Source organism: Propithecus coquereli, unplaced genomic scaffold (assembly GCF_000956105.1).
Source record: "Propithecus coquereli isolate 6110/MARCELLA unplaced genomic scaffold, Pcoq_1.0 Scaffold104, whole genome shotgun sequence".
Taxonomy (NCBI): domain Eukaryota; kingdom Metazoa; phylum Chordata; class Mammalia; order Primates; family Indriidae; genus Propithecus; species Propithecus coquereli.
In genome coordinates this window covers 4,849,162-4,871,468 of record NW_012134303.1, presented here as the reverse complement: position 1 = coordinate 4,871,468, position 22,307 = coordinate 4,849,162, and the positions used below count along the sequence as shown (strand labels likewise).

Sequence of the window (22,307 nt, the reverse complement as noted above, 5' to 3'; positions counted from 1 at the left end):
CATGGGCCCCATGAAACTCCAGGCAGCAGGAGGGCACAGGTGGCCTGAGGGGACAGGCAGGAGGAATGTCCCTGAAAAGGAAGCAGGAAGGCTCTGAAGACAGACTCCTACTTCACAGTTTAGCCCTGGGGGCCAGCCCTGCACAGACACCATGATCGCTGACATTTTGTTTCAAAATACATGTTTACATTTGGTCTTTCCTTATACTGAATTATACTGAATCTTTTGTCCCTTCCCCAGCCTGGTGTCTGGGTAGTTTATACTTACTTGCGCCTACTGAGTGGCCTTCGCTAGGAACGGTCAAGCAGCTGCCCTTAAACACTGTGCTGGTCCCTGAATTGAAACGCAGATCCATGCCATCCTGGCATTCTAGGTGTGGCTCACTTTTCCAGGGAATTAATTTCCTTGGGAGTCCTTCAGTCAATAGAAAGAGCCAGCCCCTGCCCAAGAGCTTCCCCACCCTGACCCTGATAAGGACCCTTTTTGGATTCCCCTGCAGCTGTGACAAAGGGACTTTAGTGGGAAAGGGACACTGGAGCAAGTTCCAGTTGGTGCCTGGAATGCAGTTGTGCCTGGACCCCTCAAAACAAAGCGCAGTCCCCAGCTAGAGACAGCCCAGCACTTTAGAATCACAGACCAGGGGTTCTTATTTGACCTCTGCCACTTACTAGCTGTGCAACCCCAGGCGAGTTATTTAACCTCTCTGAGCCTCAGTTCCCTCATCTGCAAAACAGGCCTAGTCATAATATAATACCAACTCCTGAGACTGCTGACAAGATTCAAAAGGCTAATGTATCTAATGTTCTTAGCACAGTGCCCACTAAGTAATCAGTGCATGGGAGCTGCTGATGTTATTATTTGGACCAGATGAGGCTTTGAGATCTCCCAGTGGTAGGTCAAGACCTAACAGCTGTCCATCCCTGCCCTCTTGTTAAATTGAGATTTTCATACGTCAGGTTTGCTTAAAGCAAGGCCCACCTGCAGGGCATTCCCTGCACTGGTGATTCATGGGTGGGATGCATTCCACCCACCTATTTTAAGCTGCTCTACATTTTCTTCCCCCTGACATGGATGTGTTTACACAGGGGAGGACGGTCCCAGTCAAAACAAGATGAAAATACACTGCTGGCTGGGAGCCCCAGGCTAACTGGTTTCAGGTCCTCTCCCAGCTGTCAACGCCTCACAGCAGGGCCATGGGGATGGGGGGAGTGCCCAGCCCTACTCCCCTGTCTTCCTCTATCGGCCCAGCTCTGCCTGGCGTCAGGCAGTTGGCCATCACTTAGTCAAGCTAGAGGGAGCCCAGGGCTGAGGTTTTTCTAGAGTTTCACAAGGGCAAGAAGGAGGGGTGATGAGGGGCAAGGGCCACACTGGCCAGCTCTAGTGCGAGTATTATGTCTGCTGCTAGAGCTGCCTGGTGCTCAGGCAGAGAAGGCCACTGCCAGTAGAGAGTGGCAGAAAATGGCCAAAGAATGCCCAGAATCTCTCCCACTAGACACTCCTTTGAGTTAACAGAAGGCTCTTGGTAAAAAGAAATTACTGCAGGGAAGGGGAATCCATCAACCCCTATCAGCCATCGACTCTGCCTGGGGGTCAATTTCTCTGCTGCGCCACCTTATAAATGAGGCAGCAGAGTTGGAGAAGGATGTATCCAGGGGGCATGTTTTGATGAACAAGCAAACGGGATCTCCTAGACGGGGAGCACTGAAGATAAACGTTCCCAATATGCCCAAGGCAGCTTGCTCCTCACAGCATCTTCATAACAGCTTGCTTTTATTTACCAAGAAGAAAAGGAGAAAACAATCTCCTTTGCCATAAACTCTACGACTCTTACAGCTGCCCACTCAGAGGCAATTTGGTTTCTTGCCAGCGGGTGTTGAATATTTGAGCACATCTGCCTGTGCCCTGAAAGCCCAAGGCCACCAGGTAACCAGGACCCGTTGTGATGCCCCACCCTTAGCAGCACCCCACCAGTCCACACTTAGTCCGCCTGGGCCACTTCTACCAGAAGCCCCACTATTCGGACCAAGCTGAGCCAGGTTACCACATTCCTCCCCTGAGAAAACTAAACAGTTCCCCGTCTGAGAAAGACTTTTCATTTGAACAGGGTACCTCAAGACTTCAAATCCAAGGTTGATATTAACGATGAGAATTGCCTTTAACTTGGCCAGTGTTGGGGTATTTTTAGTCTGGACGGGAGTGTTTTTTTTGTCCCCCACCCCCACCCCCATCGTTCCAGTTATATGGCTGTCACTTACTCAGAGAATCAGGCCTGCTAGCCCTAAATCCCTCTTTGATATTGGTGCCAGCTGAGACTTGGCTGTCCTGCTCCTGGGCTTCACCACTCTCTACTGCTCCCTGTGGGTGACCGATTCCCAACTGACCTAGCCCCTTTAGCTAAAGATGGAAACTGACCAAAGTCCCAGCGTTAATGCAGAACGCGGAGCACGCACATGGATGAGTTATCCCTTTTATTTAAGAGGTTGGGCCTTGTTTCCAGGTCATTAGTGGCCACTTACTCAATTACACAGTGTTTGGGTTTCCCAAGTATGTTTGATTTTCACAGGCCTTTTGTGTTTCTAACTGCAGAGTTTCTCTCAGACAACGATTTGTCCCCAAATTAAAATGTTAACAGAGGCTAATTCATGAATTTGCCCGTAGTTCTTCTCCACTGAAGCCATTAGCAAAGACCTAACACTTAGCCAACCCTTTTCTTTCTTTTTTGATTAAGTATGTATTTACCACATTCATACTGTGTGCCAGGCACTGACTGGTCCAAGCCCCGGGCATACAGTGGTGAATAAGAAAAGCCCCTGCCCTCACAAGGCTTAGATTCTAGTCTAGGAGGCTAATTGATGGTCGCTTGAGACCTTGCACTGCACATTTGCAGTCATGGTCCTATCGGGCTGTGCCTTCAGTCCCGCCAGAAAGAATTACAGGTCCTGCTGATTACTGATTGTATCATCGGAGAGGCTGTCAAGGTCAAAATGTTGTGCAAGTTAGGAATGCTACGTACAGGGAAAGATTGCTAAGAAAGACCTTCGGGAGAATAATTTAAATATGGATTGCACTTTAACGTGAACTCCTCAAACTACCCCACTCTGCATAAGCAGTATAGATAACGTGTGAAACCATGGGAACAAAAATTGCAACTGGACAGAAGGTTAAAAACACTACACTTTGAAACAGCGTTGAAAGGGCTACTCATTTGGGGAGCATTTTGCCAGCCTTGTTTGGGGAACAGGGCCCTTATAGAGTATGTCACATTCACGTGGCCGTTTTTTTACTCTCCAAAGAACTCAGCAATGGCTGGTGCCTGCAGGGTGTTTATCAAGTCTGGAAACATAGGCAGATATTTATAATATCATCAAGGACGTGTTCAGTCTGTAAAGAAAATTAAAATATTATCTATGTTTTCAAACTTCAGGGTATCTGTAAACATACACACCTTGTGGGGCGGTGGGGGTATTCCCATTTCGGGGATGAGGATCTCGTGGTATAGGGTGTTTAGAGGTCTTCTATGCAGTCCTCCAGCTGGCTAGCGACCAAGGTGGAAGAAGAACTTAGGCCTTCTGATGTATACTCCTCCCACTTGACCAAGTTCATTTAGAATGGGTGCCAGAGTGACGTTTCTCAGGACATACCTCCCTCCACATATGCATCGGGAGCCCCCCTCAATTCTTCTCATTACTGTCATCTGAGAGCTTAGTACCAGCTCCGTGGGCCAAGCCCATCATTGCAGCAGCCTATTGTTGGAGAGAAATCACCAGGTGACGGTGACAGATGCCTTCAGGGTTATCTCCCAACTGTGTTCCAGGCCCTGGTTCCCCAAGATGTCCAAGGAGTATCTGTGAAACTCTCTTCTTCTCAACTGCTGAGCCTAGTAACTGTCTATACTTGGCTATTCCTCAGTTTCCATATTTACTTTAGTTCTTCTGCAACTTTGTCAACAAACTCCGTGGTATTATTAGTTTTAGTAAATAACAGGATGTCAGAACGGTTGACCAGGATTTGTTAGTTTGCTGTTAGAGCTCTATCCCAGGACATAGGAGCTAGTGTTTCTCTTATTTTTTAAGGTGTATGAGCTTTGGCAAGAAGCCTTTCCTGGTCAGGCCCACTGTGCTCTTCTGTCTATAGGTCTTTAAAGCCGCTTGTGCCCACAAAGGCTCCCCCCACAAAGACCTGGGTACTTCTGTCTTTGCTTGGTGGCACAAAGACGTCTATAAGTCAGTTTTTCAAAAAAATCAATGCCAATACTTTGAATTTTCCATGTTTGCGCTTTATCCTTACAGTCTTGCTGTGGCCTTTAAAAGAAGTCTGTACTTGGTAAGATGGCTTCAGTTCTTAACATTCATGTTGTCGGCAAGGGTTAGGGCTGGTATTTTAGGCTGGCACTAATAATTTCCAGGCTTTTGACCCAAGATATTTTTCTCTTTCAACCCCACCCCTTACACTGACTATCTCAAGGAGCAAGAGAAGAGGTTAAAAGGGTCACTGTGTTGCTGGCAGGCAACCAGGAAGTCCAGGCCTTGGGGGAAGCATAGCTTTTGTTTATTTAAGCCCCAAACCTAGCAGGCAGTGTAAATTAAACATTAAAAGAAAAGAAAATACCAAAACACAGGCCGGATGTGTATCACAGAAAACAGCAAACTCCCCTCCTGCTCCATCTTGGGAGAGAAGAATCAGTGAGCAGTAGAGACAGCCTTGTTGCTGGGGCGGAGCTCACAAGTGATGGGATGGGGTGAAGACGGTAGTGGCGGGTGAGCTCCAGGCTTGGATCAGGGTGGGGATGGGCATGTTTGCAGAGATCTTGGCAAGTCTTCCGAGTCAGTCCCAGCAGGTTCTTGAGGGGGGAATGAGTCACACCCCTCCAGCTAACCTGGGAATCAACCCATGTTTGACCTGGCTGTGACAGCCACCGGGCTGGAGGAGAGCTAGCTCCTGTAGAAAGGAGGTGGGGCTGGTTCATTGACCAAACTGTGCTGTTAGAGAAAAATCAGCCCCTTCCCGTTCTCTCTTTCTCACTGTGAGGCCCATCCTCCATGTCCCCAACCTGCCAGGCTGAATGTTCCCACTGACAGCTGTGAAATATCTTAGAAGGAATCTGTTCCTTATAACAGAGAGGCAAAATTTGCCAAAGATTTAGATAGAAATCAGAGCACCTTCGGGGTTATCCTGCTAATAGTAGCTCTCACTCACGTTCTGGTCAAGCTTTCAGGAAGGACAGAGAAACAGATGGGAGAACGGCCAGCAGACCCAGAATAAGCCGAACCTCATCAGAATGTGTCATACAAAGTGGGTCTCAGTGCCCCTGGCACCACGAGGGGTCTTCAAGTAGACTGTTTCTTGGTCTCACCTTTAGGCCAGTGGTTCCTAAAAGCAGTTCCATGGACTGATGCCAGAAGAGCTGCATCCAAATCATCTGAAAATTACCCTTCCCCAGCCCCAGACCTAGTCCACTAGATTTGTTAGAGCTGGAACCCAGAACGTCTGTGTTTTCCACAAGCTCCCTCAGGTGATCCTGAGGTTAAGAATCTCATCTAGATCTATTTTTTTCCCCTCCACAGCCCACTGTCAAGGTTTACCTGCTGTGTGCCCAGTCATCTTGATGCTGATTGGCCAGTGACTGCTCTGTTGAAAGTAATCCAATAATTTAATTCATACTTAAGTATTTGAGCTGATAGTGGCTGACTGTGGCACCTTTCCAGGGCTTTTTGCGTTGGAAAAGAAACTTTTCTGATTGCCCAGAATGTAAAGAACTCCAAGAGAGATCATTAGAACCCGAAGGCATGGTTCTGATGGTGACATTTGTAGGGACCACAGTAGCATGTCTGGAAAACAGCTCTGACTGAGAGATTTTTTTCTCATTGCCTTTTAGATCACACTTCTCAGGTCACAGAGGGTATCTATGCCAGGACTGGCTCTAGTTAGAACTGTCCTCATGAGGAACTTGTGGGAATCATTTCTTAAGCATCCATATGATTGATTGTGCACAAATGGCACTTGTTTTTATTTCACCTTCATTTACAAGAGTCCATTATAATGTATGATTGACATCTTTGAAAGCTGTGGTCCTAGCGGTGCCAGGGACTTCCTGTTTCTGGTGTACAGTGTGAGGCTTCAAGCTGGTTCCCCTTGTGCCCACCTGAATGCCACTCAAAGCTTCTCCTGAAAGACCCTGGCACCTATGACCCTTGCACAGCACACAGCCAGCTCTGATGTCAGAGAGAGCAGGGGCCATGGCTTTTGACGCTCTGGCCTGGCCTACGACAGTGTCCTGCCTTGCTATCTTGCTATGTTCTGTGGCCTCACTACCCCTTTGGGGTTATGAGGAAGCTGGCAACAGCAGAGAAGGGGGGTTGCCCCTCTCTGCCTGTTTCTATGAATTAGACTGTGTGGAAAGCTGGAGAAGGTGTTTGCACAAATGTGTGTGTGCTTCTGTGCTTCTCTTTCTTCCTGAGAAGGTGTGTGTATTCCTTGTCAGCAATTCTCAAACCTGGCGGGAGACCTTTCTTAACCCCTCTCAGCACTCCTTTGAGTTCCCTGGTGCTGTTCCCATGGTTGGGGGCCCTGCCCAGGGAGAAGCTTGCCCTGTTTCTCTCCTTTCTTTCTGTCCTGGGAGTAGTGTGCCCCCTGCCTCCTCCCGCCACTGCCCTCCGCCCCAGCTGGGCGGCCTTCTTTCCATCCAGAAGGCTGGGGTGGGGGTGGTGGCTGGGAAGCTGGAGCCCCTTTGCAATCAGCACAGCCCCTCTTCACAAGTCAGAGTCCCACAACAGAGGATCGAGGAGCCACCTCAAGGGAGCCCATGGTGAATAGCTCTGCGGTGGGGTAAGCGAGGGCCTCGGGGAACACAATGCGAGAGCCCGGGGAGGCCCATAATGCTTACCCATCATGGCCAAGGAGCCGGAGCGCCTGAAGAGGCCAGCATTATTAACCGTCCTTTTGTTCCCTAGGGAACCTGTGCCACTTCAAAGGTCACCCATTCTATAGCAGGGCCCACAATGGAGCCAGGTGCTCCACCTCGGAGCCCCTGCCCTCTTCATAGTCCCCTTGTCTGCTGCCTCCACGTCCTCGGCAAGAACGTCCTAGTTCTTGTCTTCCGAGCATTGCCAATAGCCCCGAGTCCTTCACATGCCACTCAAAGTAACCCTGGCAACTGCCAGAGAAAATGGCTTGGAATTTCGGCTCTGGGGACTGCTCCACAGAGCAGAGGGGACAGGGAGAGGCCCTGCCAGTGTCTCTCTGGCCTGGATAGGCTGGTGGAGGGCTGGTGCACCAAACAAACGTGGAGAGTGGCTAAGTTCTTGCTGCTTTCTTTCCCAGTCCCTGGGAAGGCTGCAGGGCGCCAGGATTTCCAGAGAGTGGGCTGCCATGAGGGGGCCTCTTTGTTCACCTGAAGATGCTTGTCCGTCTGTGGGGGTGGACAAGCAACCTTAGCTTGAGAGGAGGTGGCCGAGGGGTTGGCCACAATGTCAGAGTATCCGTAGCTTCGGGACTGCTGCATTACCCCATCTAGGTGGGCACCAGCCGAAGGGCAGGGTGGGGAGAAGGAAAACTCTCCATTCTGTGGAATGAAGTGATGCCCAGAATGGCAGCTGCGTGGTCCTCTCCTACCCGATGCTACCCTCCTGAGCACCCCCGAGCCTGTGAGGCTTTTCCTGAAGCAAACATCTCACTAAGGTCTAACCAGTAAGGGGACTTCTGAATGTGCCACACAGACCTAGGATATCTGGAAGGAAGCACAGTGTTCGACTTGTACTACCAGTTTGCTTTTTAAAAATTTCCCTGCAATGTGCCTTGAGCTTGGAATAAGCATTCAACCGACTTTGAATTGAACTGATTTGAATTGAATTAAATGATAATGGAAACTAACGTGGGGAGGGGGAAGGAGGATGGTGATTCCCCGTTTACCAAGGTTAATTTTACAAGCCTCTTTTTCAGGAATATCTATTTCATACTTGTAGACGGATAATGGGGAGGGTGGAAAATGAGAAGAGGGCTTGGAAAAATTATGGAGGTAGATTTTCCCAGCTGCAAGGCATAAGGGGACGGGAGACAGGCATAAATATTGACACAAGGTTCATGTAATTTAAGATCCACTGAGCTAAACTGCATTCCTGGATAAGTCGCCAATACTTCCAGTCCTGCAGAGATGCCAGGACAAACCTCCCCCACCATATTTAGCCACCAAAGTTGGGGTGATGATTTGGGGTGATTTGACAAGAGCAGTTTTTGGCTTCTGTGAATGAGGGCAAGTAGGGTAGAATGCCTTGTTAAAACAGGGTTTGGTTCCGCCTTTCGGCCCTAGTGTCACACAGAGACTGTTTGTGACCTTGGCCCGGAGGGAGCTGAAAGGCACAATTCATTGCTCCTGCCATCATTCCATGCCAGAGTTTGCCCCAAATCAGTCGCTGGAGCTGCTTTTCCAAGAGAGTATCCATCTCTCCGCCGCCGCCGCCGGGATCTCCTTGGGCTCCCATCCACCCACCATCGCCTTCTGCATCTGCATCCTCCTCCCCATCTTCCTGCTCCTCTAAGTCAGGGCTCTGGGCCCTGGCCATGCAGGGCAGTTCACATGATCCACAGAGAACAAGGCACTTTCTCTGTCTCCGTCTTTCCTTCTTGCTTCCCTCCTTCTGGACTTTGGGGATTTTCCATGAAGCCAAAGTAACTATATAAGTGGCAGTGGCCTTCCTGTCTATAGTCTTCCACATTGGGGTGGAACCAGAGGGGAAGAGCGAAGATAAGCGAGAAGCAAGGACAGATTAAACCATGGCATTTCAGCCTCCTTATTCCCCCAGCCTCTTCAGAAAAAGGGACAAGTAAGTAATTAGGACTAGACAGAGCTTCAGATGGACGGGGGCCCGCGGTGGAGGAGTAAGTGGGGAGGGATGTTTTTCAACCGTCCCATTAACACTGTGCTAACGCTCTAGCGCTCAATATCCTTTTTGTGTTTCCTTTGCCAGTTTCTAACCCAGTGTTTGCTTTGTGGCTTGTCCCGCACCTCTCGCATCGTGTCTTTTTCCGCTTCTCCTGACACAGGACCCTGTGTTTTGCTGGCAACATCGCCGAATCTTTGGGTGGAACATTCCCTGTAGAAAATAAGGAAGACTTGCCTATAAATAGCTTCCTTCTGGCTGCGTGGCACACAGTGCTTCAAGTGTGACAAAAGGGAAGTGAGATGTTCCCCCTCACCGCCACCCCCCACCTACAGCACCCACCCTGAGTCTGCTCCCCCCACTGGTCAGTGTGCTGAGATCCTGCCCCAGGCTTCTGCCGCCAGACTTTGCCCCGTCTCCGTTCCACTGTCCCGTGGGAACCTCAAGGAGGATGGACTCTTTTGAAGTGGAACAGGCAGGTGGGAATGCTGAGACACTTCTTTCAGCTCAAAGGAAACACCTTGGCTTCCAGGGCCTCCTGAAGTGGAGGGAGTTGGCCCTGTCCTCATTATGCCACCCTCCATCTAGAAGGTCACCCCTGAGGGAGGTAGGGTCAGCTATGTCTGTTTCATTGCAGAATCCCACGAAGACTAAAACTGAGAGCTCAGGGCCCGGCTCTTCAGCTAGGCGCTATTGCCACGCTGGCTCTGGGTCCAGCCTATGTCGTAAGTTGCAGGGTGTCAGAAAGGGAGTTTGCAAACATTTACGAATGTTGGGGTTGCTGGGCTGTTGACACCCTAGACCACTGTTTCCTGTTTGGGGCCCACCTCCATAGGACACAAGGACGCTGAGAGTCTCAAGGATCAGCACATTACTCAGAAACATTAGATCAGATAATTGATAACACGTACAGCACAAACTTTCACTCACTGCAAGGTCTGGCGCAGCTATTCGGGGCAGAGGAATTTTCTGGTGTGCTGAGGGTTAAGCAGAAAACCCTTTGGGTTCCTCTTCCTTCTCCTCCCACCCCTCCTACCCGTCCTTATCTCTTCCACCCTTGTCGTTGGGAAATCTTTCTACAGAGACATTTAAGTCCATATTCTTCCCTTAGGGAGACAGTGGGCCCTGAGATCCAGCCATTCCTTGTGAATGGAGGATCATAAGGTCTCAGGGTGATCGCTTCTCCCACAACAGAACTAGAGGTGTAGAGAGAATGAGAGATTGCGAGCTGAACCTGGGACATCCTTTCGAAGTTGTTTTTGTAAACTAAATCCCTGATAGGAGCTTGTTTTCTTGTTGTTGACCTCATTCTCCTAAAAGCTGAGCACAGCAGGGATAGGGGGAAAAGAAGTTTAATTAAGGGTGCCAGTGAGTGGGGCCTCGGGAACTCAAGCTTTGACTGCACTGTGATTATTATTCGAGATTTCATACTTTATTTGGAATATTGTATACCCTAAGCCTACATATTCCATTCTGGAAGCCACCTGGTTAGATTAATATTTCCTATTTCCTAGACAGAGATAGCTTTCTTTGAGTACTGGTTGGCTGCCTTTTGGAATGATGTGGGTGAGCACGGCTCTCTCATAAAGCTCATTTGGACAGTTTGGATTTTCTTCTGATTGCCCATTGCTGCGTTCCCTTGCCTTCAATGTCAGCAAAGCCAGCACTTGCAGAGCTCAGAGGCGGCCTCTGGACTTCTCCAACGGTAAAGCTGCAGCCCTCACCCTTCTTCCTCCTTACTACTCTCTGGCACCTCCAACCCATCCCCCAACTGCCTCAACTCACTCATTCAAGCCTCCACACATTCAACAAACCTACTCCCTGCTGCATTAGTCAGTGTAGTCGGGACAAACTTGGTCTCTAGGTTAGGAGGACCTAGGCTGGAGTCCCAGCTTGGCAATTTGTTAGCTCTGCCACCTTGGGCAAGGCAGCCTCTCAGACCCTTGGTTTCTTCTGTAAAATGATGATGACAGTGCCTACACCTTGGGGTCGGTGGTGCAGGCTGCACAGTGTCTGCCCATAGCTGATGCTCCTTTAATAGTAGCTATTGTCAGTAGGTCTCAAACTCAGCTTGGTCTTTTAGCTGAAGTATAATTAATGAACAATTAAAATACAGCTTTGCTAGCAGACTTAACGCCTTTTCCCCTCCCTCCTGAAACTACCTGGATTTCTCTGACTCTATCTCCATGCAAGGGAGTCCCCTTCGAAGGAGTTGTGTTACTTCTGTCCTGTTTCCTGTTTTCCTGGTGGTGTTTTCCCCCTGCCAACCCAGCTTATTTCTCTCTCCCCTTTTCTTCTCATCATCTCCCTTGGAATCTTGGGGTGGGAAGCAATCATTTAGGAAAAATTAACAGGCAAATGAAAGGTCAACTCAGAGACTTTCTGGACCAAGAAAGCTCTATGTGGCACAGAGGGCAGATTAATATATCAGGGAATTCCAATGTCAACTAAGCTCCTGGTTTAAGAATTTTTTTCTCAGCTAATATCCTTGATGACCCATAAATATGCACTTTGTTCTGTCTACTACACACAGCTTAGTGCGAACACTGTGCTCAGACAGTTTGTGTCCTAAAGTTAACAATGTCCCGAGAGTGGGATTGTCTCCCACCTAAAGTGGGGTGAAGAAAAACACCATCCTGGGCTAGTGCAGTAGGTTTTCTCAGATAGTTCTATTGGTCAGCCCTTTGCAGATATAATGGCTGTTAGGTACATACCACCACTGAAATCCACCAACAAAGCCCCCGTGATGGCCCAAAATGTTGGCAGTTTGATGGCATAACTGCACTGGAAGCCTGGAGGAAATCAAGGCCTCAGACCAGACTGGGCTCGGCTGGGGCCTTGGCCAGTGTGTCGGTGCCAGGCACCTGGTTAAGAGAAATATCCTGAAGCAAATAATAATTACCTTCTTTGCTGATAAGAAGCCTCAGTACTTTTCCAATTGCATGATTGCATTAGGATATTTCTTTGGACCACGGCCTGTGGAGCACTGATTCATGGGTACTGGCCTTAACTCCATCCAAACTATTGTGTATGTGGTGGAACCCGGTGTTCTCATGGTCCTAGGTTGGTATAAATAATGCTCCCGGTTGCATCACCTGCCCCTGCCCCTCTTGCTCCTTCTGGCGGCAATTCTGCTTCCGTCCACCAGGTGGCGTCGCCTAGGAAGGAGCAGGAGGAAAAGACCTCAAGCCTCTGGTGCCTTTTTTTTCCTCTTTTTTTAAGCTTGAGGCTGAAAAGAACGAAAATAGATTTTGATGGAAACATGTGTAACTCTTGTTGGGCAACAATCACCTCATCTTCTTTGTGGTTTAGAGTCTGTTTTTTCCTGAAGTCCCCTCTAATGCTATGTGTGGCTGGACCCCTCACAGAGGCAGGTGTTTTCCTAAGATCGTTTATATATAGTCTTGGTCTGGAGTTTTGTTGTCATTCACTGTTTATAGGAATGTGAGAAAATTTTTTTTTTTAAGAAATAGGAACATGAGATACTGGATAATGTTGAATGGGTTTTCTTTGAAGTGTAGGGTGTGGAGATTGAAGAGAAAAAGGCTGGCATGTTGTGGTCACTCCAGTGCCCACTCCCATACCCTGTCTCCTCACCTCCTCTGTCACCGACCCTTGCTGCGCCCTCATACGTGTTCACCCACTCGCCTGAGTTCTTGGACACCCTCTCCTCCGTAGACATGCGTGCACTGATGAGTGCAGACCCGTGCATGTGTTACATGCATGTCACAGATCTGTGCATGTGTTAGTACACAGACGGGTACTCCTACCCCTGTACATTCAAAGGAAGAGGTGAGTGGATGGGTGCCAGGCTTGGGGGCAGGCCGGTGGGACACCTGGCTGGGTGAGGGAGCAACTGGGTTGGTGAGAGAGTGAATATGCAGGTGACAAAGTGTGTGTTTAGGGGAGCATCTCAGAGGGAAGTCACTGGCAAGAAGATGAGGCTCCTGATGGTGAGGAAGGGTGTCCAGGGAGTGCGACATATTAGAGCATTGCAAAGCCATCGGGGTATGCTGTCTGATACCTGAAGAAGAGCTTTTAAAACCAGCGCCATCCTCTACTGAATGCTTTCTGCCTCCTGTTAGGGCATTCGTATTTCTTATTTCTCTAGAAATCAGCTCCAGTTTGGTTTTTAGCAATCTCCAGAGCCCTCTTTGGAGATGCCAGTTGGCACAAGAAAGTGCTGAACTGTTTACAGTCCCAGCCTAAGGTTCAGGGAGGGGATGTGGTTTAACTGGGCCACAAAGCCCAGTACAGGACTCATTTGCATGGCCCCTGACGCCATGTGACGCAGCTGGCTCCTCCTATATAAAGAAGCAGGAGCCGAAATATCTCTGAGTCTGGGTTGGACCGGCGGCTGTGGAGTTTGTGACACACTAGGTGACACCCCTCGAGTCACTTCCCTTCAACTCCAGCTGGAGCGCTTGCCTGGCTTCGGGTCCGTTCGGCAGCCTTCGCCCCTCTCCTAGCCCAGGGCCGGACTCCCGCGCAGAGCCCAGCCCCGTGCAGCCGCCCAGCCCGCCCAGCCCGGCCACAGCTCCCCGGCAGCCCGAGCCATGAACACCGAAATGTACCAGACCCCCATGGAGGTGGCGGTCTACCAGCTGCACAATTTCTCCATCTCCTTCTTCTCTTCCCTGCTTGGAGGGGATGTGGTTTCCGTTAAGCTGGATAACAGGTAACCACTGGCCCCAGCTCCTGCGCCGAGCCGAGCCGGGGCGCGGGCGGGGGCTGGGCTCGGAGCCCGATCTCCGAGCGAACCGTGCGCCGCCGGTCCCCGTTCCCCGCGGTGCAGCATCCTGGGAAGGGGCGGGGGTAGGGGACGCAGGAAGGGGGGGGTCACCGCCGCTCTGGGATCCGTCGTCGGAGCGTCCCTGCGGCCGCTGCGCCGTGAGAACCAGCTGCTGCAGCCGCGGAGGCAGCGGGAGGCAGAGAGGCGGCAGGGGCGGGCAGGGCTGGGCAGGGGGCTGGCCGCGCTGTGCGCCGCTTAGGACAAGGCCGGAAGCTTCCCACCCGCGAAGGAATTCCTAGCTAGCTTCAGAGCCCGGTAGGTTTGCCCTGGACCTTCTGAGCCGCCGGCGGGGGACTCCCCGGGCCGCTCGTCCCCATTGTTTGCATATCGCTCGAGCAGGCCACGCTGGCCCTGGCCCGTGCGCCCCGGGAGCAGCGCGCCGGAGCCGCGCGCCGGGCCAGTTGCTCAGAACTCAGGGCGGCGGTTGCGGCCGGCCGGGGCGCCGAGCCAGCCTCGATGAGGTGCAGCTTCCTGGAGGGCCCAGGGAGGGGTCTGGGGACAAACTGCCCGGAACTCCGGGCTAGGGAGGCGGGAGAGAGGAAGACCTGGGACAGATGGAGGACTTTGGCCACAGCTGCCAGGTACTCAGAGTGGAACCGAGTGGGTAACGGGTCTGTTTGCTTTTTGTCTTGGCAGTGCCTCCGGAGCCAGCGTGGTGGCCATAGACAACAAGATCGAGCAGGCCATGGTGAGTGGCATCACTGCGTCATTCCCATCGCTAGACTTAGCTGCTGCTTATGTAACTCCCGGCAGGACCGGTGGAGGGGTGTGCGTGTGCAAAAGCCGTTAACTAAAAGCCTGAGGGAGTAGACAGCCTGCTCCCTATCCCCCCTGGAGGCCTTAGGTAGAGGCAGATTAGAGAAGCACCCTTTAGGACGTTTCCAGTCTGCCCTTGCTGGCTTCCCTCCTCTCCTCCTCCCTCCTCCCTCTCAGGGCTTTGCAGCAGCCTCTGGCTCCCCCCTTGGCCCGTTGCAGGGCTGGGAGCTCAGACTGTTGCATTTGCCTGCATCCCGCAGCTGCAGGAGGCAGAGCTCATTGGATGCAACCGCACTGCAGTGCCTCTGCAGAGCCTGGGCTGGGGTCAGGAGTTGGGAGGAAACAGGAAGCACAGCACCCCACCCCTTCTCCCTCTCCTTACCAGGTAGAGGTCATACTCCCACAAGCAGCCAAAATGGCTGCAGAGACTTGGGGCTTCCAGCAGTTAGGGGCCGCTTAACTGTGCCCTGGAGCCTAAGGACATGTTCCCTGCCCCCAGTGCAGTCATCAGATTCGGAGAAGATGCAGCAATCCCAGTACCTTTCCCCAGGGCCAGTGTCCTGTGTCCTGCCTGGCCGGGCTGCAGGATAGCTGTGACTCAATGTAGTAGGTCACATGGAGGGGAGGATACTCCAAAATAGCCAGTTTTGTTCTCTTGGTGAAGATTTGTAAAGCAGACAAACAGTATGTGGGTGCATTACAGGTCCTCCCCACCCCCGCATCCGAGTCAGCAGCAGGAGGGTCTTAGGTGGCAAGGGAGACATAGCAAACCAATGGCAACCAGCAGAAGTCTCACCCCAAAGGCCCCTAGCAGCCAGCTGTGAAAGTCATTCCAAACTTTCAGGGGGGAACCTATCTAGTTCTAAGCTGGGCTCCCAACCCCAGCATGGCCCAAATCCTGCAGCTCTCCTGAGTGAAGGTTTAAGTGCTTCGTAGAAAGGTGCACGAGGATGAGGCTGCAGGGCTAGCCGGCTGAGGGAAGGCTGGAGGGTGGTGGCGTGAGGGGACTGCACAGGCATACCAATGGCAAGATGAAGATTCTGCCCAGGGGCCGCGACGGCTAACGAGTGGCTTTGTTGTGGTTCGTTGGTGGCAGGATCTGGTGAAGAACCACCTGATGTATGCCGTGAGAGAGGAGGTGGAGATTCTGAAGGAGCAGATCCGGGAGCTGGTGGAGAAGAACTCCCAGCTGGAGCGTGAGAACACCCTCCTGAAGACCCTGGCGAGCCCAGAACAGCTGGAGAAGTTCCAGTCCCGTCTGAGCCCTGAAGAGCCACCTCTCGAGTCCGCACAAGCACCTGAGGCCTCTGGTGGTTCTGCGGTGTAAGTGGCTCTGTCCTCAGGGTGGACAGAGCCACTAAACTTGTTCTACCTAGTTCTTTCCAGTTTGTTTTTGGCTCCCCAAGCGTCATCTCACGTGGAGAACTTTACACCTAGCATAGCTGGTGCCAAGAGATGTCCCAAGGACATGGCCACCTGGGTCCACTCCAGTGACAGACCCCTGACAAAGAGCAGGTCCCTGGAGGCTGAGTTGCATGGGGCCTAATGACCCCAAGCCAGTGAGCCTCTAATGCTACCGTGTCCTGGGGGCTCCCAGGGCCTGGGTGACTTAGCTGCAGCTGGCAAAGGAGAAAGGTAGTTTGAGATGTGATGCCAGCTTGCTCCAGAAAGTATAAGGGGTCTGTTTCTCATTTCCATGGACATCTTCAACAGCTTCACCTGACAACGACTGTTCCTATGAAGAAGCCACTTGTGTTTTAAGCAGAGGCAACCTCTCTCTTCTCCCCTACCTCGCTAAGGGAGGGGGCACAGATGGGAGGGATTGAGCCACGTCAGCCTTCTGTTGGTTAATATGGTATAATGCATGGCTTTGTGCACAGCCCAGTGTGGGATTACAGCTTTGGGATGACCGCTTACAAAGTTCTGTTTGGTTAGTGTTGGCATAGTTTTTCTATATAGCCATAAGTGCGTATATATACCCATAGGGCTAGATCTGTATCTTAGTGTAGCGATGTATACGTATACACACACCTACATGTCGAAGGGCCTAACCAGTTTTGGGAGTGTTGACTGGTCCCTTATCTCTTAAGGCTATTTTTTTGTGTTCATTTACCAAATTGATCCAGTTTGTCCTTTAGGTTAAGTGTAAGACTCAAGAGTAAAGACAGGGAGGGGGGCCAGCCTCTGAAAGTGGCCACAGGTGCCTTGCTGCTGCAGCCCTTTCCCCCACTGTCCCCTGAAGATACATGAAGTCCTCTTTTGAATGCCAAACCCACCATTCACTGGTGCTGACTACATAGAATGGGGTTGAGAGAAGATTAGCTGGACTTCACAGTGTTGTTTGAGAACTCTTTTTTTTTTTTTTTTTTTTTTTAATTTTTGTTGAAAACTCTCAAGTAAACAGAAGAATGGCGTCCTATCGTGGACAAGGGATGAACAAGGGAATGGCTTTGATCCCTTGGAGCCTGGGACATGTGCCCAGGGAGCTCGTCTCTGGGGGAGGTTCTGTGACAGTGAACACTTTCCACTTTCTGACACCTTATCCTGTTGTATGTCTCCAGGATTTGGATTTGGATTTTCCAGATGTAGCCTGAAATTTCAATAAAACTTGCTCTTTTTTTTTTCTAAAAATAAACTTGGTGTCTGATTGAGTATAAACAGACTGGGTGGGCAAGGTCCCTCACCAGGTTGGGGGGTTGCTGTTTTTCTACTCACATTCATTGAACACCCCCTAAGTGCCACGCCTGTGCTACATGCATGATCTTGTGTGATCCGCACAGTGCTCCCATGAAGGACACGCTCTTTACTCTCACTGTAAGGAGGCTGAGACTCAGTAAATTTAAGTGACTTGCCCAAAGTCATGTGGCTATTATGGAAATTGGAGTCATGCCTACATCCTGCCCTCTTGCATGAGGGCTTCAGAGTGAGTGGGAGGTGACTACCGTCACACAACTTCAGCTTGAGGGCGTGATTTGAGAGGGAGGATACCCCTGAGAAAGCCCAAAAGCCAAGGGCAGGGTATACCTGTGAGGGAGAAAGAAGAGAGGAACCAAAGAAACACGAATGGGCTTCTTCTCTCTTTTGAAAACATCATCAGGGTCACTTAACACATCCGCCTTAATACTAATCCACGTGGTACCCTTGACCTTGGCAAAGGAGCTAAGATGGCCTTAGTGAGAAAAAGAGGGAGAATGTATGAGATGGCAAAACCACTTCCCTCTTCTCTGCTGTCTCCCCCACCCCTGCCCAAAGAAAGACGCCCTCAGTCCCTGCTGCTCCAGTGTCACCGCTGAAAGTTCTCGCACAAAACCCCCCAGCTGCATGGGCAGGGCCAAGTCTAAGGTTCCTGACTCCAGCTTCCCACCTCCACCTCTTTGGGGTTCATTGTCACCCATTTCTCAGCCCCTTTCTCAGCCCCGTGTCCCTAGCATCTGGAGTCCTGCCATTTCTCTGATTGGTTGTTGGTGAGTATTCTATGTCTCTTCTACCACACCCTAACCTGAACCCGCTCTGGACCTTGAGCTGTGTTACAAGCCTACTGTGTTGCCAAGGGAGACCATCACCCCTCCTTAAGTGACTCCATTCAGTCTCAGCTTCACGCAGCATATATGCCTATCTTTCTGCCACTTGAAATTGAACAGAACTCCTTTATTTTCCTGAGCCACAAACCTCAATGTGACCAAGATGTCTTGGCCCCCTCCCTTGCACCAATCACTGTCCAAACGTAATCAAAAAGACATGTGTCCTCTGTAAAGGTTGTACACGTTGGCCTGTTCTTTTCAAATCACCAAAACCCTTCCTCAGAACATTGCAACCTCCTGCTTGCTGTCCTTTCAAATCTCAATTTCCCTACCTGCTCCTAACCTCGCTTCTCTGGATGCCAAGTTCATTGTCTACACCTGCCGATGTGGTCATGGCATGCAGATCTCGCAGCTGCAAGGCTAGCCACAAACTTTGGACTAGTGCATTCAAAGCCCCCAGGCAGCCATCGCCCACCCACACAGGTGCTCCCAATCCCCACCTACTCCCAAACCGTCCCCGCTTCAGGACAAGCTGAGAGAGTTTGTGACTATGCAGTTCGTCTTCCATAGACTTCCCACGCTCCACTTTGAGCTTAACAAGAACAAGCATATGAAAAAGGGAAACCCAGAGACTAGCCCGGCAACACCCCAAAACTTTCTGGTCATCAAGCCTTTCTCTACAAGAAAGGGGAAAAAACTGGCCCCACAGTCACACAGTGGTGAAGAGAGAGCAACTCTGTTTCCTAGGCAACCCTGACTAAACAGAGACAAACAGTGCAACTCCTGAGGCCACAGCGGTTACTAGACTAGATAAGAGGAACTTTGTAGATGTTGGTTAGTCACATACAGGCCCAGCTCTTTGTTGTTGTTGTTCCACAGAAAACCAACTAAGGGTGGAGAAAGGCAAAAGAACATATTGCTCGTGGAAAGACTTTTATGGGCTTTGGGGTTCTGGGCTCAGCTGATCCAGCTGGACCCAAAACAAGGAAAAGAACAGGGAGGCCCACAGCAGGAATCGCTCCCTGCCTGGCTATACCACTTCTCCATGTGCCATCCTGTCTACTGTCTCATCCTACCCTCGTGTCAGCCCTCTCGGCCCAGCAACGAGGATCACAAGAGCACCACTCTGTGCCCCACCTCCTCAATGTGAACATGCTGTCTTCCTGCCCTCAGGAAAAAACACAGCTATAATTTCCCTCCACTTGGCAGACAAGAGTACCGAGAACCAGAGAGCTCGGTGCTGCCCCCGCAGCTCCCGCATACCCCATGGGGCAGTGGTTCCCAACCTTAGTGACAACGAGGACCCCTTTTAAACGTCAAAAATGCTCTTAGAGCGCCCCCAATTCAATAATAGTTGAACTTTTAGTCTTCATTGAGAAAGAGACAGACACTGACTGTGAATTCAGTAGGCTTTAAAGGGAATGGTGTGGCCTTGAAAGCTACACTAGTAATGCGTATTTTTTTTTTTTTTTTGAGACGAGTCTCACTGTGTTGCCCAGGCTAGAGTGCCGTGGCGTCAGCCAAGCTCACAGCAACCTCAAACTCCTGAGCTCAAGCAATCCTGCCTCAGCTTCCCGAGTAGCTGGGACTACAGGCATGCGCCACCATGCCCGGCTAATTTTTTTCTATGTATTTTTAGTTGTACGATTAATTTCTTTTCTATTTTTAGTAGAGACGGAGTCTCGCTCTTGCTCAGGCTGGTCTCGAGCTCCTGACCTTGAGCGATCCTCCCGCCTCGGCCTCCCAGAGTGCTAGGATTACAGGCGTGAGCCACCACGCCGGGCCAGTAATGTGTATTTTCATTAGCCAGATTTAGCCACTCCACAATGTGTATATATTGCAAAACATCATGTTGTACGTGACAAATATGTACAATTTTATCTGTCAATTAAAAAAAAAAGAAAAGAAAACTAGAACAGAAATGTGGGTGACAGATTATTTACAGACAAGGACTGCTTGGGGCACAAGGTGTGAGGCTGTCAGGCTGGGGACACCCGTGGAGGAAGGAAACCCTGGGAGGGCTCTGAGAAAGAAGCCGGGGAGTGTGCAGATGAGGAGGCAAGGTCACTGGGACCTGGGGTGTAGGGAGAAGGTTCTAGAAAGACCATAAGAAAGAGGGTGCATAACCCACTGTCCCTTAAGGTATTTTGAAGTTGTCTTAACATCATCCTAATTATACTGGAAAATCTTGCTTTCAACTCTCACCTCCTCTCCTAGTTGGTCAGAAATTAATGGACGTAATTACAGCTTTGTAGACAGCCCAGTTCCTCAGGCTATCTCATGCAGAGGAGCTCGCTGGAACCCAAATACTTAACACTTAACCACCTCCACTAGATCAGGCAAGGTGTGACAGAGAACGCCACCAGTTAGCCCTTCCAAACAGAAATGGTTTCCAGGGGGGAGATGACTGAGAGGGATGATGATCACAATAATTAATAATAGTAGTCAACACCTACATGGCACACACTTTATGCCAGACACTGTTCTAAGCCCTTTTACATCTATGGCGTCTTTTAATCCTCTCCACAAACGTATGAGGTATGTTCTATTGAGATCCCCATTTTACGGATGAGAAAATGAAAACAGTAAGGCACAGAGAGGTTAAGCAACTTGCCCAAAGTCACACAGCTGGTAAGTGGCAGGGCCCACACTGGAGGAAGGCAAGACGGATGCATTGAGAAGCAGGATGGCAAATCTGAACACTTTTCATAATTCCTCCTGTGTCACCAGAAGTGTTCAGGAAGGGTGGCAGAGGGGAGGTAGAAAAGAGACCACTCCAAGCTAGCAGAGGGGCTAGCATAAGAAAAAAATGACTAATGAGCCTGGGAGGGGTGGGAGTGAACAGAGAAGGAGGAAAAGGGGGCACAGGAGGCTGGCTTGGCTGGCTCCCGGCCACATGACTTTAGATAGGATCTGATAGGTCTCAGGGAGCCATGGCAGGCTTGTGAGCTGGGAAGTGATGTGATACAAAAGATATTTGGAGAAGATGGGTCCTGGCAGCTGGAGAGGCTGGAACAGGGAAAGGCTGGTGGCAGGCCAGCTGTTGCTGTAATCCAGGTGTGAGGTGATGAGGGCCAGCCGGGGCAGGGATAGGGGTCGTGGAAGGGAAAGGAAGGGACAAAGCCAAAAGACACTGAAAGGTGGTCTTTCTCCAGCACAGTGTGCGGTCCACCTGCACTGGGTTTGGTGGGAAGTTTAAAATGGAGATCCCAGGCCCCAGTCTGGGAAAGTTTGAGGAACCTCCATTAGGTGAAAAATCAGCACGACCTGGTGGCAAAGTGAGCTGGGGAGGAGACAGCAAAGTAGCCACAGGCCGAGGATGACGTGAAAGTTTTTGGTTTGGGATTTTTTATTGTCGTGCAATATACATAACATAGAATTTACCAACTTTAAGTGTACAGTTCAATGGCGTTAAGTAAGCTCACATTGTTGTGCAACCGTCACCACCATCCATCTCCAGAACTTTGTCATCATCCCAAACTGACACTCTGTACCCATTAAGCACCAACCCCCCCCACCGACTCCCCCCAGCCTCTGGTGACAGGAAAGTTTTGACTGGGAGACCGGAGGCACTGAAAGAGAGGGAAGCGTAGGAAAAGGCTGTGGCTTTGCTGAGGGATGAGGAATCCCAATTTCGGGTTCCAGCTGAGGGAAGCATATTTACATATGGAAATAGCCCATCCCGGGCTGTGGAAAGAGAGCTGGGAAGTCAAAGGGCTGCAGGGCGAGATGAGACACAGACATGTCTGTGTGTCGCAGGAGCTGAAGACACCCCAGAGAAGTGGCTGCAGAGGAGGGCTAGCGGAAGGCCCAGAGGCCGTCCCCAGGGAGGCCATGGGTGCCAGGGAGGAGGAGGACGGGCAGCCACCTGAGAAGGTGACAGAGAAAGGGACAGGGAAAGCCCGAGGGCACGCTGAGGTTTGGTGATCTCCTGTTGTTTTATCTTTTGATCTATTTCTTTTGACATTTCCTCTTCAGAGTCCTTACCTCAAGGCCCCCCATTTTACAAAATTAAACTAGTCCCTAAAGGTCACTTTGGGGAAGGCTGAGGCAGTGGAACTATTCTAGGAAGAGGCAGTCAGGGGTCTTGGGCTAGAAAACTATATGACCTCGGGCAAGTCATTGGCATCTCTTAGAAAACCTCCGTTTTCTAATCCGCAAAAGAAAGTGGTTAAGCCAGATGCTTAGTAAATACCTATGGGGCCAGGAAGAGCCCCCTGGCTGTGAGACTTGTATAAGGTACCTGTTTGCTCTAGGCCTCAATTTCCCTCTCAGCCCCCACATTCTATTCATCCTCATATCTCGTTCTTATCAAGTCATCCTGTTTAAAGAACACCATGGAAATAGCCACTTTTAAAGACC

General features: G+C 50.6%; 1 protein-coding gene across 2 annotated transcripts in view; it reads left to right on the top strand.

Moving 5' to 3' along the window:
• TSC22D3 (TSC22 domain family, member 3) overlaps positions 1-17,045 on the top strand; it is a 60,233-nt gene extending 43,188 nt beyond the window's left edge. The window contains exons 1-3 of one of the 2 annotated variants that reach the window (XM_012645207.1): positions 13,140-13,554; positions 14,305-14,356; positions 15,521-17,045. In XM_012645207.1, coding sequence (XP_012500661.1) covers positions 13,433-13,554; positions 14,305-14,356; positions 15,521-15,751 — 405 coding nt within the window. In that variant the 5' untranslated portion in view covers positions 13,140-13,432 and the 3' untranslated portion in view covers positions 15,752-17,045. Of the gene's footprint in view, positions 1-13,139; positions 13,555-14,304; positions 14,357-15,520 lie in introns of those variants that run through there. The other variant, XM_012645199.1, reaches the window with a different exon arrangement.
• Positions 17,046-22,307: the final 5,262 nt, after the last annotated feature.